At 62.3% G+C, this 17,358-nt stretch overlaps 1 protein-coding gene across 1 annotated transcript in view; it reads right to left on the reverse strand.

The window, feature by feature from the left end:
- Positions 1–17,358, reverse strand: part of LOC142500018 (kalirin-like) — a 131,183-nt gene that overhangs the window by 12,144 nt on the left and 101,681 nt on the right. The window contains exon 20 of the mRNA XM_075610075.1: positions 14,069–14,273. Coding sequence (XP_075466190.1) covers positions 14,069–14,273 — 205 coding nt within the window. The remainder of the gene's footprint in view (positions 1–14,068; positions 14,274–17,358) is intronic.

Here is a 17,358-nt window from a genome sequence, read left to right on the forward strand (position 1 = left end):
TGTAACGTGTAACCCCCGGGCAGCCCCTCCACCCCCCTGACCTCCCTCCCAGACATCGCCCTGTAACGTGTTACCCACGGGCAGCTCCCTCTCCCAGACATCGCCCTGTAACGTCGTTACCCCCGGGCAGCTCCCTCTCCCAGACATCGCACCTGTAACGTGTTACCCCCGGGCAGCTCCCTCTCCCAGACATCGCCCTGTAACGTGTTACCCCCGGGCAGCTCCCTCTCCCAGACATCGCCCTGTAACGTGTTACCCCCGGGCAGCTCCCTCTCCCCAGACATCGCCCTGTAACGTGTTACCCCCGGGCAGCTCCCTCTCCCAGACATCGCCCTGTAAACGTGTTTACCCCCCGGGCAGCTCCCCTCTCCCAGACATCGCCCTGTAACGTGTTTACCCGGCAGCTCCCTCTCCCAGACATCGCCCTGTAACGTGTTACCCCCGGGCAGCTCCCTCTCCCAGACATCGCCCTGTAACGTGTTACCCCCGGCAGCTCCCTCTCCCAGACATCGCCCCTGTAACGTGTTACCCCCGGGCAGCTCCCTCTCCCAGACATCGCCCTGTAACGTGTTACCCCCGGGCAGCTCCTCTCCCAGACATCGCCCTGTAACGTGTTACCCCCGGGCAGCTCCCTCTCCCAGACACCGCCCTGTAACGTGTTACCCCCGGGCAGCTCCCTCTCCCAGACATCGCCCTGTAACGTGTTACCCCCCCCCCGGGCAGCTCCCTCTCCCAGACATCGCCCTGTAACGTGTTACCCCCGGGCAGCTCCCTCTCCCAGACATCGCCCTGTAACGTGTTACCCCGGGCAGCTCCCTCTCCCAGACATCGCCCTGTAACGTGTTACCCCCGGGCAGCTCCCTCTCCCAGACATCGCCCTGTAACGTGTTACCCCCCGGGCAGCGCCCGCTCCCAGACATCGCCCTGTAACGTGTTACCCCCGGGCAGCTCCCTCTCCCAGACATCGCCCTGTAACGTGTTACCCCCGGGCAGCTCCCTCTCCCAGACATCGCCCTGTAACGTGTTACCCCCGGGCAGCTCCTCTCCCAGACATCGCCCTGTAACGTGTTACCCCCGGGCAGCTCCCTCTCCCAGACATCGCCCTGTAACGTGTTACCCCCGGGCAGCTCCCTCTCCCAGACATCGCCCTGTAACGTGTTACCCCCGGGCAGTGCCCTCTCCCAGACATCGCCTGTAACGTGTTACCCCGGGCAGCTCCCTCTCCCAGACATCGCCCTGTAACGTGTTACCCCCGGGCAGCTCCCTCTCCCAGACATCGCCCTGTAACGTGTTACCCCCGGGCAGCCCCCTCTCCCAGACACCCCCCTGTAACGTGTTACCCCCGGGCAGTGCCCGCTCCCAGACATCGCCCTGTAACGTGTTACCCCCGGGCAGCTCCCTCTCCCAGACATCGCCCTGTAACGTGTTACCCCCGGGCAGCGCCCTCTCCCAGACATCGCCCTGTAACGTGTTACCCCCGGGCAGCTCCCTCTCCCAGACATCGCCCTGTAACGTGTTACCCCCGGGCAGCTCCCTCTCCCAGACATCGCCCTGTAACGTGTTACCCGCGGGCAACTCCCTCTCCCAGACATCGCCCTGTAACGTGTTACCCCCGGGCAGCTCCCTCTCCCAGACATCGCCCTGTAACGTGTTACCCCCGGGCAGCTCCCTCTCCCAGACATCGCCCTGTAACGTGTTACCCCCGGGCAGTGCCCTCTCCCAGACATCGCCCTGTAACGTGTTACCCCCGGGCAGCTCCCTCTCCCAGACATCGCCCTGTAACGTGTTACCCCCGGGCAGCTCCCTCTCCCAGACATCGCCCTGTAACGTGTTACCCCCGGCAGCTCCCTCTCCCAGACATCGCCCAGTAACGTGTTACCCCCGGGCAGCTCCCTCTCCCAGACATCGCCCTGTAACGTGTTACCCCCGGGCAGCGCCCTCTCCCAGACATCGCCCTGTAACGTGTTACCCCCGGGCAGCTCCCTCTCCCAGACATCGCCCTGTAACGTGTTACCCCCGGGCAGCTCCCTCTCCCAGACATCGCCCTGTAACGTGTTACCCCCGGGCAGCTCCCTCTCCCAGACATCGCCCTGTAACGTGTTACCCCCGGGCAGCTCCCTCTCCCAGACATCGCCCTGTAACGTGTTACCCCCGGGCAGCTCCCTCTCCCAGACATCGCCCTGTAACGTGTTACCCCCGGGCAGCTCCCTCTCCCAGACATCGCCCTGTAACGTGTTACCCCCGGGCAGCTCCCTCTCCCAGACATCGCCCTGTAACGTGTTACCCCCGGGCAGCGCCCTCTCCCAGACATCGCCCTGTAACGTGTTACCCCCGGGCAGCTCCCTCTCCCAGACATCGCCCTGTAACGTGTTACCCCCGGGCAGCTCCCTCTCCCAGACATCGCCCTGTAACGTGTTACCCCCGGGCAGCCCCCTCTCCCAGACATCGCCCTGTAACGTGTTACCCGCGGGCAGCTCCCTCTCCCAGACATCGCCCTGTAACGTGTTACCCCCGGGCAGCTCCCTCTCCCAGACATCGCCCTGTAACGTGTTACCCCCGGGCAGCTCCCTCTCCCAGACATCGCCCTGTAACGTGTTACCCCCGGGCAGCTCCCTCTCCCAGACATCGCCCTGTAACGTGTTACCCGCGGGCAGCTCCCTCTCCCAGACATCGCCCTGTAACGTGTTACCCCCGGGCAGCTCCCTCTCCCAGACATCGCCCTGTAACGTGTTACCCCCGGGCAGCTCCCTCTCCCAGACATCGCCCTGTAACGTGTTACCCCCGGGCAGCTCCCTCTCCCAGACATCGCCCTGTAACGTGTTACCCCCGGGCAGCGCCCTCTCCCAGACATCGCCCTGTAACGTGTTACCCCCGGGCAGCTCCCTCTCCCAGACATCGCCCTGTAACGTGTTACCCCCGGGCAGCTCCCTCTCCCAGACATCGCCCTGTAACGTGTTACCCCCGGGCAGCCCCCTCTCCCAGACATCGCCCTGTAACGTGTTACCCGCGGGCAGCTCCCTCTCCCAGACATCGCCCTGTAACGTGTTACCCCCGGGCAGCTCCCTCTCCCAGACATCGCCCTGTAACGTGTTACCCCCGGGCAGCTCCCTCTCCCAGACATCGCCCTGTAACGTGTTACCCCCGGGCAGCTCCCTCTCCCAGACATCGCCCTGTAACGTGTTACCCCCGGGCAGCGCCCTCTCCCAGACATCGCCCTGTAACGTGTTACCCCCGGGCAGCTCCCTCTCCCAGACATCGCCCTGTAACGTGTTACCCGCGGGCAGCTCCCTCTCCCAGACATCGCCCTGTAACGTGTTACCCCCGGGCAGCTCCCTCTCCCAGACATCGCTCTGTAACGTGTTACCCCCGGGCAGCTCCCTCTCCCAGACATCGCCCTGTAACGTGTTACCCCCGGGCAGCTCCCTCTCCCAGACATCGCCCTGTAACGTGTTACCCCCGGGCAGCTCCCTCTCCCAGACATCGCCCTGTAACGTGTTACCCCCGGGCAGCTCGCTCTCCCAGACATCGCCCTGTAACGTGTTACCCCCGGGCAGCTCCCTCTCCCAGACATCGCCCTGTAACGTGTTACCCCCGGGCAGCTCCCTCTCCCAGACATCGCCCTGTAACGTGTTACCCCCGGGCAGCTCCCTCTCCCAGACATCGCCCTGTAACGTGTTACCCCCGGGCAGCCCCCTCTCCCAGACATCGCCCTGTAACGTGTTACCCCCGGGCAGCTCCCTCTCCCAGACATCGCCCTGTAACGTGTTACCCCCGGGCAGCTCCCTCTCCCAGACATCGCCCTGTAACGTGTTACCCCCGGGCAGCGCCCTCTCCCAGACATCGCCCTGTAACGTGTTACCCCCGGGCAGTGCCCTCTCCCAGACATCGCCCTGTAACGTGTTACCCCCGGGCAGCTCCCTCTCCCAGACATCGCCCTGTAACGTGTTACCCCCGGGCAGCTCCCTCTCCCAGACATCGCCCTGTAACGTGTTACCCCCGGGCAGCTCCCTCTCCCAGACATCGCCCTGTAACGTGTTACCCCCGGGCAGCTCCCTCTCCCAGACATCGCCCTGTAACGTGTTACCCCCGGGCAGCTCCCTCTCCCAGACATCGCCCTGTAACGTGTTACCCCCGGGCAGCTCCCTCTCCCAGACATCGCCCTGTAACGTGTTACCCGTCCCTCTCCCAGACATCGCCCTGTAACGTGTTACCCCCGGGCAGCTCCCTCTCCCAGACATCGCCCTGTAACGTGTTACCCCCGGGCAGCTCCCTCTCCCAGACATCGCCCTGTAACGTGTTACCCCCGGGCAGCTCCCTCTCCCAGACATCGCCCTGTAACGTGTTACCCCCGGGCAGCTCCCTCTCCCAGACATCGCCCTGTAACGTGTTACCCCCGGGCAGCTCCCTCTCCCAGACATCGCCCTGTAACGTGTTACCCCCGGGCAGCTCCCTCTCCCAGACATCGCCCTGTAACGTGTTACCCCCGGGCAGCTCCCTCTCCCAGACATCGCCCTGTAACGTGTTACCCCCGGGCAGCTCCCTCTCCCAGACATCGCCCTGTAACGTGTTACCCCCGGGCAGCTCCCTCTCCCAGACATCGCCCTGTAACGTGTTACCCCCGGGCAGCTCCCTCTCCCAGACATCGCCCTGTAACGTGTTACCCCCGGGCAGCTCCCTCTCCCAGACATCGCCCTGTAACGTGTTACCCCCGGGCAGCTCCCTCTCCCAGACATCGCCCTGTAACGTGTTACCCCCGGGCAGCTCCCTCTCCCAGACATCGCCCTGTAACGTGTTACCCCCGGGCAGCTCCCTCTCCCAGACATCGCCCTGTAACGTGTTACCCCCGGGCAGCTCCCTCTCCCAGACATCGCCCTGTAACGTGTTACCCCCGGGCAGCTCCCTCTCCCAGACATCGCCCTGTAACGTGTTACCCCCGGGCAGCTCCCTCTCCCAGACATCGCCCTGTAACGTGTTACCCCGGGCAGTCTCCCAGACATCGCCCTGTAACGTGTTACCCCCGGGCAGCTCCCTCTCCCAGACATCGCCCTGTAACGTGTTACCCCCGGGCAGCTCCCTCTCCCAGACATCGCCCTGTAACGTGTTACCCCCGGGCAGCTCCCTCTCCCAGACATCGCCCTGTAACGTGTTACCCCCGGGCAGCTCCCTCTCCCAGACATCGCCCTGTAACGTGTTACCCCCGGGCAGCTCCCTCTCCCAGACATCGCCCTGTAACGTGTTACCCCCGGGCAGCTCCCTCTCCCAGACATCGCCCTGTAACGTGTTACCCCCGGGCAGCTCCCTCTCCCAGACATCGCCCTGTAACGTGTTACCCCCGGGCAGCTCCCTCTCCCAGACATCGCCCTGTAACGTGTTACCCCCGGGCAGCTCCCTCTCCCAGACATCGCCCTGTAACGTGTTACCCCCGGGCAGCTCCCTCTCCCAGACATCGCCCTGTAACGTGTTACCCCCGGGCAGCTCCCTCTCCCAGACATCGCCCTGTAACGTGTTACCCCCGGGCAGCTCCCTCTCCCAGACATCGCCCTGTAACGTGTTACCCCCGGGCAGCTCCCTCTCCCAGACATCGCCCTGTAACGTGTTACCCCCGGGCAGCTCCCTCTCCCAGACATCGCCCTGTAACGTGTTACCCCCGGGCAGCTCCCTCTCCCAGACATCGCCCTGTAACGTGTTACCCCCGGGCAGCTCCCTCTCCCAGACATCGCCCTGTAACGTGTTACCCCCGGGCAGCTCCCTCTCCCAGACATCGCCCTGTAACGTGTTACCCCCGGGCAGCTCCCTCTCCCAGACATCGCCCTGTAACGTGTTACCCCCGGGCAGCTCCCTCTCCCAGACATCGCCCTGTAACGTGTTACCCCCGGGCAGCTCCCTCTCCCAGACATCGCCCTGTAACGTGTTACCCCCGGGCAGCTCCCTCTCCCAGACATCGCCCTGTAACGTGTTACCCCCGGGCAGCTCGCTCTCCCAGACATCGCCCTGTAACGTGTTACCCCCGGGCAGCTCCCTCTCCCAGACATCGCCCTGTAACGTGTTACCCCCGGGCAGTGCCCTCTCCCAGACATCGCCCTGTAACGTGTTACCCCCGGGCAGCTCCCTCTCCCAGACATCGCCCTGTAACGTGTTACCCCCGGGCAGCTCCCTCTCCCAGACATCGCCCTGTAACGTGTTACCCCCGGGCAGCTCCCTCTCCCAGACATCGCCCTGTAACGTGTTACCCCCGGGCAGCGCCCTCTCCCAGACATCGCCCTGTAACGTGTTACCCCCGGGCAGCTCCCTCTCCCAGACATCGCCCTGTAACGTGTTACCCCCGGGCAGCTCCCTCTCCCAGACATCGCCCTGTAACGTGTTACCCCCGGGCAGCTCCCTCTCCCAGACATCGCCCTGTAACGTGTTACCCCCGGGCAGCTCCCTCTCCCAGACATCGCCCTGTAACGTGTTACCCCCGGGCAGCTCCCTCTCCCAGACATCGCCCTGTAACGTGTTACCCCCGGGCAGCTCCCTCTCCCAGACATCGCCCTGTAACGTGTTACCCCCGGGCAGCTCCCTCTCCCAGACATCGCCCTGTAACGTGTTACCCCCGGGCAGCTCCCTCTCCCAGACATCGCCCTGTAACGTGTTACCCCGGGCAGCTCCCTCTCCCAGACATCGCCCTGTAACGTGTTACCCCCGGGCAGCTCCCTCTCCCAGACATCGCCCTGTAACGTGTTACCCCCGGCAGCTCCCTCTCCCAGACACCCCCCTGTAACGTGTTACCCCCGGGCAGCTCCCTCTCCCAGACATCGCCCTGTAACGTGTTACCCCCGGGCAGCTCCCTCTCCCAGACATCGCCCTGTAACGTGTTACCCCGGGCAGCTCCCTCTCCCAGACACCGCCCTGTAACGTGTTACCCCCGGGCAGCTCCCTCTCCCAGACATCGCCCTGTAACGTGTTACCCCCGGGCAGCTCCCTCTCCCAGACATCGCCCTGTAACGTGTTACCCCCGGGCAGCTCCCTCTCCCAGACATCGCCCTGTAACGTGTTACCCCCGGGCAGCTCCCTCTCCCAGACATCGCCCTGTAACGTGTTACCCCCGGGCAGCTCCCTCTCCCAGACATCGCCCTGTAACGTGTTACCCCCGGGCAGCGCCCGCTCCCAGACATCGCCCTGTAACGTGTTACCCCCGGGCAGCTCCCTCTCCCAGACATCGCCCTGTAACGTGTTACCCCCGGGCAGCTCCCTCTCCCAGACATCGCCCTGTAACGTGTTACCCCCGGGCAGCTCCCTCTCCCAGACATCGCCCTGTAACGTGTTACCCCCGGGCAGCTCCCTCTCCCAGACATCGCCCTGTAACGTGTTACCCCCGGGCAGCTCCCTCTCCCAGACATCGCCCTGTAACGTGTTACCCCCGGGCAGTGCCCTCTCCCAGACATCGCCCTGTAACGTGTTACCCCCGGGCAGCTCCCTCTCCCAGACATCGCCCTGTAACGTGTTACCCCCGGGCAGCTCCCTCTCCCAGACATCGCCCTGTAACGTGTTACCCCCGGGCAGCCCCCTCTCCCAGACACCCCCCTGTAACGTGTTACCCCCGGGCAGTGCCCGCTCCCAGACATCGCCCTGTAACGTGTTACCCCCGGGCAGCTCCCTCTCCCAGACATCGCCCTGTAACGTGTTACCCCCGGGCAGCGCCCTCTCCCAGACATCGCCCTGTAACGTGTTACCCCCGGGCAGCTCCCTCTCCCAGACATCGCCCTGTAACGTGTTACCCCCGGGCAGCTCCCTCTCCCAGACATCGCCCTGTAACGTGTTACCCGCGGGCAACTCCCTCTCCCAGACATCGCCCTGTAACGTGTTACCCCCGGGCAGCTCCCTCTCCCAGACATCGCCCTGTAACGTGTTACCCCCGGGCAGCTCCCTCTCCCAGACATCGCCCTGTAACGTGTTACCCCCGGGCAGTGCCCTCTCCCAGACATCGCCCTGTAACGTGTTACCCCCGGGCAGCTCCCTCTCCCAGACATCGCCCTGTAACGTGTTACCCCCGGGCAGCTCCCTCTCCCAGACATCGCCCTGTAACGTGTTACCCCCGGGCAGCTCCCTCTCCCAGACATCGCCCAGTAACGTGTTACCCCCGGGCAGCTCCCTCTCCCAGACATCGCCCTGTAACGTGTTACCCCCGGGCAGCGCCCTCTCCCAGACATCGCCCTGTAACGTGTTACCCCCGGGCAGCTCCCTCTCCCAGACATCGCCCTGTAACGTGTTACCCCCGGGCAGCTCCCTCTCCCAGACATCGCCCTGTAACGTGTTACCCCCGGGCAGCTCCCTCTCCCAGACATCGCCCTGTAACGTGTTACCCCCGGGCAGCTCCCTCTCCCAGACATCGCCCTGTAACGTGTTACCCCCGGGCAGCTCCCTCTCCCAGACATCGCCCTGTAACGTGTTACCCCCGGGCAGCTCCCTCTCCCAGACATCGCCCTGTAACGTGTTACCCCCGGGCAGCTCCCTCTCCCAGACATCGCCCTGTAACGTGTTACCCCCGGGCAGCGCCCTCTCCCAGACATCGCCCTGTAACGTGTTACCCCCGGGCAGCTCCCTCTCCCAGACATCGCCCTGTAACGTGTTACCCCCGGGCAGCTCCCTCTCCCAGACATCGCCCTGTAACGTGTTACCCCCGGGCAGCCCCCTCTCCCAGACATCGCCCTGTAACGTGTTACCCGCGGGCAGCTCCCTCTCCCAGACATCGCCCTGTAACGTGTTACCCCCGGGCAGCTCCCTCTCCCAGACATCGCCCTGTAACGTGTTACCCCCGGGCAGCTCCCTCTCCCAGACATCGCCCTGTAACGTGTTACCCCCGGGCAGCTCCCTCTCCCAGACATCGCCCTGTAACGTGTTACCCGCGGGCAGCTCCCTCTCCCAGACATCGCCCTGTAACGTGTTACCCCCGGGCAGCTCCCTCTCCCAGACATCGCCCTGTAACGTGTTACCCCCGGGCAGCTCCCTCTCCCAGACATCGCCCTGTAACGTGTTACCCCCGGGCAGCTCCCTCTCCCAGACATCGCCCTGTAACGTGTTACCCCCGGGCAGCGCCCTCTCCCAGACATCGCCCTGTAACGTGTTACCCCCGGGCAGCTCCCTCTCCCAGACATCGCCCTGTAACGTGTTACCCCCGGGCAGCTCCCTCTCCCAGACATCGCCCTGTAACGTGTTACCCCCGGGCAGCCCCCTCTCCCAGACATCGCCCTGTAACGTGTTACCCGCGGGCAGCTCCCTCTCCCAGACATCGCCCTGTAACGTGTTACCCCCGGGCAGCTCCCTCTCCCAGACATCGCCCTGTAACGTGTTACCCCCGGGCAGCTCCCTCTCCCAGACATCGCCCTGTAACGTGTTACCCCCGGGCAGCTCCCTCTCCCAGACATCGCCCTGTAACGTGTTACCCCCGGGCAGCGCCCTCTCCCAGACATCGCCCTGTAACGTGTTACCCCCGGGCAGCTCCCTCTCCCAGACATCGCCCTGTAACGTGTTACCCCGCGGGCAGCTCCCTCTCCCAGACATCGCCCTGTAACGTGTTACCCCCGGGCAGCTCCCTCTCCCAGACATCGCTCTGTAACGTGTTACCCCCGGGCAGCTCCCTCTCCCAGACATCGCCCTGTAACGTGTTACCCCCGGGCAGCTCCCTCTCCCAGACATCGCCCTGTAACGTGTTACCCCCGGGCAGCTCCCTCTCCCAGACATCGCCCTGTAACGTGTTACCCCCGGGCAGCTCGCTCTCCCAGACATCGCCCTGTAACGTGTTACCCCCGGGCAGCTCCCTCTCCCAGACATCGCCCTGTAACGTGTTACCCCGGGCAGCTCCCTCTCCCAGACATCGCCCTGTAACGTGTTACCCCCGGGCAGCTCCCTCTCCCAGACATCGCCCTGTAACGTGTTACCCCCGGGCAGCCCCCTCTCCCAGACATCGCCCTGTAACGTGTTACCCCCGGGCAGCTCCCTCTCCCAGACATCGCCCTGTAACGTGTTACCCCCGGGCAGCTCCCTCTCCCAGACATCGCCCTGTAACGTGTTACCCCCGGGCAGCGCCCTCTCCCAGACATCGCCCTGTAACGTGTTACCCCCGGGCAGTGCCCTCTCCCAGACATCGCCCTGTAACGTGTTACCCCCGGGCAGCTCCCTCTCCCAGACATCGCCCTGTAACGTGTTACCCCCGGGCAGCTCCCTCTCCCAGACATCGCCCTGTAACGTGTTACCCCCGGGCAGCTCCCTCTCCCAGACATCGCCCTGTAACGTGTTACCCCCGGGCAGCTCCCTCTCCCAGACATCGCCCTGTAACGTGTTACCCCCGGGCAGCTCCCTCTCCCAGACATCGCCCTGTAACGTGTTACCCCCGGGCAGCTCCCTCTCCCAGACATCGCCCTGTAACGTGTTACCCGTCCCTCTCCCAGACATCGCCCTGTAACGTGTTACCCCCGGGCAGCTCCCTCTCCCAGACATCGCCCTGTAACGTGTTACCCCCGGGCAGCTCCCTCTCCCAGACATCGCCCTGTAACGTGTTACCCCCGGGCAGCTCCCTCTCCCAGACATCGCCCTGTAACGTGTTACCCCCGGGCAGCTCCCTCTCCCAGACATCGCCCTGTAACGTGTTACCCCCGGGCAGCTCCCTCTCCCAGACATCGCCCTGTAACGTGTTACCCCCGGGCAGCTCCCTCTCCCAGACATCGCCCTGTAACGTGTTACCCCCGGGCAGCTCCCTCTCCCAGACATCGCCCTGTAACGTGTTACCCCCGGGCAGCTCCCTCTCCCAGACATCGCCCTGTAACGTGTTACCCCCGGGCAGCTCCCTCTCCCAGACATCGCCCTGTAACGTGTTACCCCCGGGCAGCTCCCTCTCCCAGACATCGCCCTGTAATGTGTTACCCCCGGGCAGCTCCCTCTCCCAGACATCGCCCTGTAACGTGTTACCCCCGGGCAGCTCCCTCTCCCAGACATCGCCCTGTAACGTGTTACCCCCGGGCAGCTCCCTCTCCCAGACATCGCCCTGTAACGTGTTACCCCCGGGCAGCTCCCTCTCCCAGACATCGCCCTGTAACGTGTTACCCCCGGGCAGCTCCCTCTCCCAGACATCGCCCTGTAACGTGTTACCCCCGGGCAGCTCCCTCTCCCAGACATCGCCCTGTAACGTGTTACCCCCGGGCAGCTCCCTCTCCCAGACATCGCCCTGTAACGTGTTACCCCCGGGCAGCTCCCTCTCCCAGACATCGCCCTGTAACGTGTTACCCCCGGGCAGCTCCCTCTCCCAGACATCGCCCTGTAACGTGTTACCCCCGGGCAGCTCCCTCTCCCAGACATCGCCCTGTAACGTGTTACCCCCGGGCAGCTCCCTCTCCCAGACATCGCCCTGTAACGTGTTACCCCCGGGCAGCTCCCTCTCCCAGACATCGCCCTGTAACGTGTTACCCCCGGGCAGCGCCCTCTCCCAGACATCGCCCTGTAACGTGTTACCCCCGGGCAGCGCCCTCTCCCAGACATCGCCCTGTAACGTGTTACCCCCGGGCAGCTCCCTCTCCCAGACATCGCCCTGTAACGTGTTACCCCCGGGCAGCTCCCTCTCCCAGACATCGCCCTGTAACGTGTTACCCCCGGGCAGCTCCCTCTCCCAGACATCGCCCTGTAACGTGTTACCCCCGGGCAGCGCCCTCTCCCAGACATCGCCCTGTAACGTGTTACCCCCGGGCAGCGCCCTCTCCCAGACATCGCCCTGTAACGTGTTACCCCCGGGCAGCTCCCTCTCCCAGACATCGCCCTGTAACGTGTTACCCGTCCCTCTCCCAGACATCGCCCTGTAACGTGTTACCCCCGGGCAGCTCCCTCTCCCAGACATCGCCCTGTAACGTGTTACCCCCGGCAGCTCCCTCTCCCAGACATCGCCCTGTAACGTGTTACCCCCGGGCAGCTCCCTCTCCCAGACATCGCCCTGTAACGTGTTACCCCCGGGCAGCTCCCTCTCCCAGACATCGCCCTGTAACGTGTTACCCCCGGGCAGCTCCCTCTCCCAGACATCGCCCTGTAACGTGTTACCCCCGGGCAGCTCCCTCTCCCAGACATCGCCCTGTAACGTGTTACCCCCGGGCAGTGCCCGCTCCCAGACATCGCCCTGTAACGTGTTACCCCCGGGCAGCTCCCTCTCCCAGACATCGCCCTGTAACGTGTTACCCCCGGGCAGTGCCCTCTCCCAGACATCGCCCTGTAACGTGTTACCCCCGGGCAGTGCCCTCTCCCAGACATCGCCCTGTAACGTGTTACCCCCGGGCAGTGCCCTCTCCCAGACATCGCCCTGTAACGTGTTACCCCCGGGCAGCTCCCTCTCCCAGACATCGCCCTGTAACGTGTTACCCCCGGGCAGCTCCCTCTCCCAGACATCGCCCTGTAACGTGTTACCCCCGGGCAGTGCCCTCTCCCAGACATCGCCCTGTAACGTGTTACCCCCGGGCAGCTCCCTCTCCCAGACATCGCCCTGTAACGTGTTACCCCCGGGCAGCTCCCTCTCCCAGACATCGCCCTGTAACATGTTACCCCCGGGCAGCTCCCTCTCCCAGACATCGCCCTGTAACGTGTTACCCCCGGGCAGCTCCCTCTCCCAGACATCGCCCTGTAACGTGTTACCCCCGGGCAGCGCCCTCTCCCAGACATCGCCCTGTAACGTGTTACCCCCGGGCAGCTCCCTCTCCCAGACATCGCCCTGTAACGTGTTACCCCCGGGCAGCGCCCTCTCCCAGACATCGCCCTGTAACGTGTTACCCCGGGCAGCTCCCTCTCCCAGACATCGCCCTGTAACGTGTTACCCCCGGGCAGCTCCCTCTCCCAGACATCGCCCTGTAACGTGTTACCCCCGGGCAGCTCCCTCTCCCAGACATCGCCCTGTAACGTGTTACCCCCGGGCAGCTCCCTCTCCCAGACATCGCCCTGTAACGTGTTACCCCCGGGCAGCTCCCTCTCCCAGACATCGCCCTGTAACGTGTTACCCCCGGGCAGCTCCCTCTCCCAGACATCGCCCTGTAACGTGTTACCCCGGGCAGCTCTCTCTCCGAGACATCGCCCTGTAACGTGTAACCCCCGGGCAGCTCCCTCTCCCAGACATCGCCCTGTAACGTGTTACCCCGGGCAGCTCCCTCTCCCAGACATCACCCTGTAACGTGTTACCCCCGGGCAGCTCCCTCTCCCAGACATCGCCCTGTAACGTGTTACCCCCGGGCAGCTCCCTCTCCCAGACATCGCCCTGTAACGTGTTACCCCCGGGCAGCTCCCTCTCCCAGACATCGCCCTGTAACGTGTTACCCCCGGGCAGCTCCCTCTCCCAGACATCGCCCTGTAACGTGTTACCCCCGGGCAGCTCCCTCTCCCAGACATCGCCCTGTAACGTGTTACCCCCGGGCAGCTCCCTCTCCCAGACATCGCCCTGTAACGTGTTACCCCCGGGCAGCTCCCTCTCCCAGACATCGCCCTGTAACGTGTAACCCGTCCCTCTCCCAGACATCGCCCTGTAACGTGTTACCCCCGGGCAGCTCCCTCTCCCAGACATCGCCCTGTAACGTGTTACCCCCGGGCAGCGCCCTCTCCCAGACATCGCCCTGTAACGTGTTACCCCGGGCAGCTCCCTCTCCCAGACATCGCCCTGTAACGTGTTACCCCCGGGCAGCTCCCTCTCCCAGACATCGCCCTGTAACGTGTTACCCCCGGGCAGTGCCCGCTCCCAGACATCGCCCTGTAACGTGTTACCCCCGGGCAGCTCCCTCTCCCAGACATCGCCCTGTAACGTGTTACCCCCGGGCAGCGCCCTCTCCCAGACATCGCCCTGTAACGTGTTACCCCCGGGCAGCGCCCTCTCCCAGACATCGCCCTGTAACGTGTTACCCCCGGGCAGCTCCCTCTCCCAGACATCGCCCTGTAACGTGTTACCCCCGGGCAGCTCCCTCTCCCAGACATCGCCCTGTAACGTGTTACCCCCGGGCAGCTCCCTCTCCCAGACATCGCCCTGTAACGTGTTACCCCCGGGCATGCTCCCTCTCCCAGACATCGCCCTGCACACCTGGAGTCGCTCACCTGCAGCTTGTTCTTGTAAACATACTTTGTGTGTCCTGTAGAGTCTTTGATCTCCTTGCTGAACACAAGTGACATTTCGAACAGGAAGAGGTGCCGGTCGCGCCCCTTGCGGATGAGAGATTTGGGGTCCCACACCTGGAATGGATCCTGGAGGATCAGCTCCCCCTGAACATCCAGGTTCTCATCGAACCCTACAAAGCAAGACAGTGATATGTTCAAATCGCATTAACCATATCCGTACACACCAAAACCAGGGAGGACCAGGAAAGCGTCAACTAACCCCAGGTCAGCCGTGTCATAATGATCCAGTCCATCTTTCGGATGCACTTTTGATGGGTCATTAGCAAAATCAGTATAATGGGGAAGCACTGAAGAAAGACCGAAGCGGATTATTTTCACAGTGACCTGGAGCGGATCATTATCACACGGTGACCTGGAGCGGATCATTATCACATGGTGACCTGGAGCGGATCATTATCACACGGTGACCTGGAGCGGATCATTATCACACGGTGACCTGGAGCGGATCATTATCACAGTGACCTGGAGCGGATCATTATCACACGGTGACCTGGAGCGGATCATTATCACACGGTAACCTGGAGCGGATTATTATCACACGGTGACCTGGAGCGGATCATTATCACACGGTGACATGGAGCGGATCATTATCACACGGTGACCTGGAGCGGATCATTATCACACGGTGACGTGGAGCGGATCATTATCACACGATGACATGGAGCGGATCATTATCACACGGTGACATGGAGCGGATCATTATCACACGGTGACATGGAGCGGATCATTATCACACGGTGACCTGGAGCGGATCATTATCACACGGTGACATGGAGCGGATCATTATCACACGGTGACCTGGAGCGGATCATTATCACACGGTGACCTGGAGTGGATCATTATCACACGGTGACATGGAGCGGGTCATTATCACACGGTGACCTGGAGCGGATCATTATCACACGGTGACATGGAGCGGATCATTATCACACGGTGACCTGGAGCGCATCATTATCACACGGTGACCTGGAGCGGATCATTATCACACGGTGACCTGGAGCGGATCATTATCACACGGTGACCTGGAGCGGATCATTATCCCACGGTGACCTGGAGCGGATCATTATCCCACGGTGACCTGGAGCGGATCATTATCACACGGTGACCTGGAGCGGATCATTATCACACGGTGACCTGGAGCGGATCATTATCACACGGTGACCTGGAGCGGATCATTATCACACGGTGACCTGGAGCGGATCATTATCACACGGTGACCTGGAGCGGATCATTGTCACACGGTGACCTGGAGCGGATCATTATCACATGGTGACCTGGAGCGGATCATTATCACACGGTGACCTGGAGCGGATCATTATCACACGGTGACATGGAGCGGATCATTGTCACACGGTGACCTGGAGCGGATCATTATCACACGGTGACCTGGAGCGGATCATTATCACACGGTGACCTGGAGCGGATCATTATCACACGTGACCTGGAGCGGATCATTATCACACGGTGACCTGGAGCGGATCATTGTCACACGGTGACATGGAGCGGATCATTATCAAACGGTGACCTGGAGCGGATCATTATCACAAGGTGACATGGAGCGGATCATTATCACACGGTGACATGGAGCGGATCATTATCACACGGTGACCTGGAGCGGATCGTTATCACACGGTGACCTGGAGCGGATCGTTATCACACGGTGACCTGGAGCGGATCATTATCACACGGTGACATGGAGCGGATCATTGTCACACGGTGACCTGGAGCGGATCATTATCACAGGGTGACATGGAGCGGGTCATTATCACACGGTGACCTGGAGCGGATCATTATCACACGGTGACATGGAGCGGGTCATTATCACACGGTGACCTGGAGCGGGTCATTATCACACGGTGACCTGGAGCGGATCATTGTCACACGGTGACATGGAGCGGATCATTATCACACGGTGACCTGGAGCGGATCATTATCACACGGTGACCTGGAGCGGATCATTATCACACGGTGACATGGAGCGGATCATTATCACACGGTGACCTGGAGCGGATCATTATCACACGGTGACATGGAGCGGATCATTATCACACGGTGACCTGGAGCGGATCATTATCACACGGTGACCTGGAGCGGATCATTATCACACGGTGACCTGGAGCGGATCATTATCACACGGTGACCTGGAGCGGATCATTATCACACGGTGACCTGGAGCGGATCATTATCAAACGGTGACCTGGAGCGGATCATTATCACACGGTGACCTGGAGCGGATCATTATCACACGGTGACTTGGAGCGGATTATTGTCACACGGTGACCTGGAGCGGATCATTGTCACACGGTGACCTGGAGCGGATCATTGTCACACGGTGACCTGGAGCGGATCATTGTCACACGGTGACCTGGAGCGGATCATTATCACACGGTGACATGGAGCGGATCATTATCACACAGTGACCTGGAGCGGATCATTATCACACGGTGACCTGGAGCGGATCATTATCACACGGTGACCTGGAGCGGATCATTGTCACACGGTGACCTGGAGCGGATCATTGTCACACGGTGACCTGGAGCGGATCATTGTCACACGGTGACCTGGAGCGGATCATTGTCACACGGTGACATGGAGCGGATCATTGTCACACGGTGACCTGGAGCGGATCATTGTCACACGGTGACCTGGAGCGGATCATTGTCACACGGTGACATGGAGCGGATCATTATCAGACGGTGACCTGGAGCGGATCATTGTCACACTGTGACATGGAGCGGATCATTGTCACACGGTGACCTGGAGCGGATCATTATCACATGGTGACCTGGAGCGGATCATTGTCACACGGTGACATGGAGCGGATCATTATCACACGGTGACATGGAGCGGATCATTATCACACGGTGACATGGAGCGGATCATTATCACACGGTGACATGGAGCGGATCATTATCACACGGTGACATGAAGCGGATCATTATCACAGTGACCTGGAGCGGATCATTGTCACACGGTGACCTGGAGCGGATCATTATCACACGGTGACATGGAGCGGATCATTATCACAGTGACCTGGAGCGGATCATTATCACACGGTGACATGGAGCGGATCATTATCACAGTGACCTGGAGCGGATCATTGTCACACGGTGACCTGGAGCGGATCATTATCACACGGTGACATGGAGCGGATCATTATCACACGGTGACCTGGAGCGGATCATTATCACACGG

The sequence above is a fragment of the Ascaphus truei genome, chromosome 7 (genome assembly GCF_040206685.1).
Source record: "Ascaphus truei isolate aAscTru1 chromosome 7, aAscTru1.hap1, whole genome shotgun sequence".
Taxonomy (NCBI): Eukaryota; Metazoa; Chordata; class Amphibia; order Anura; family Ascaphidae; genus Ascaphus; species Ascaphus truei.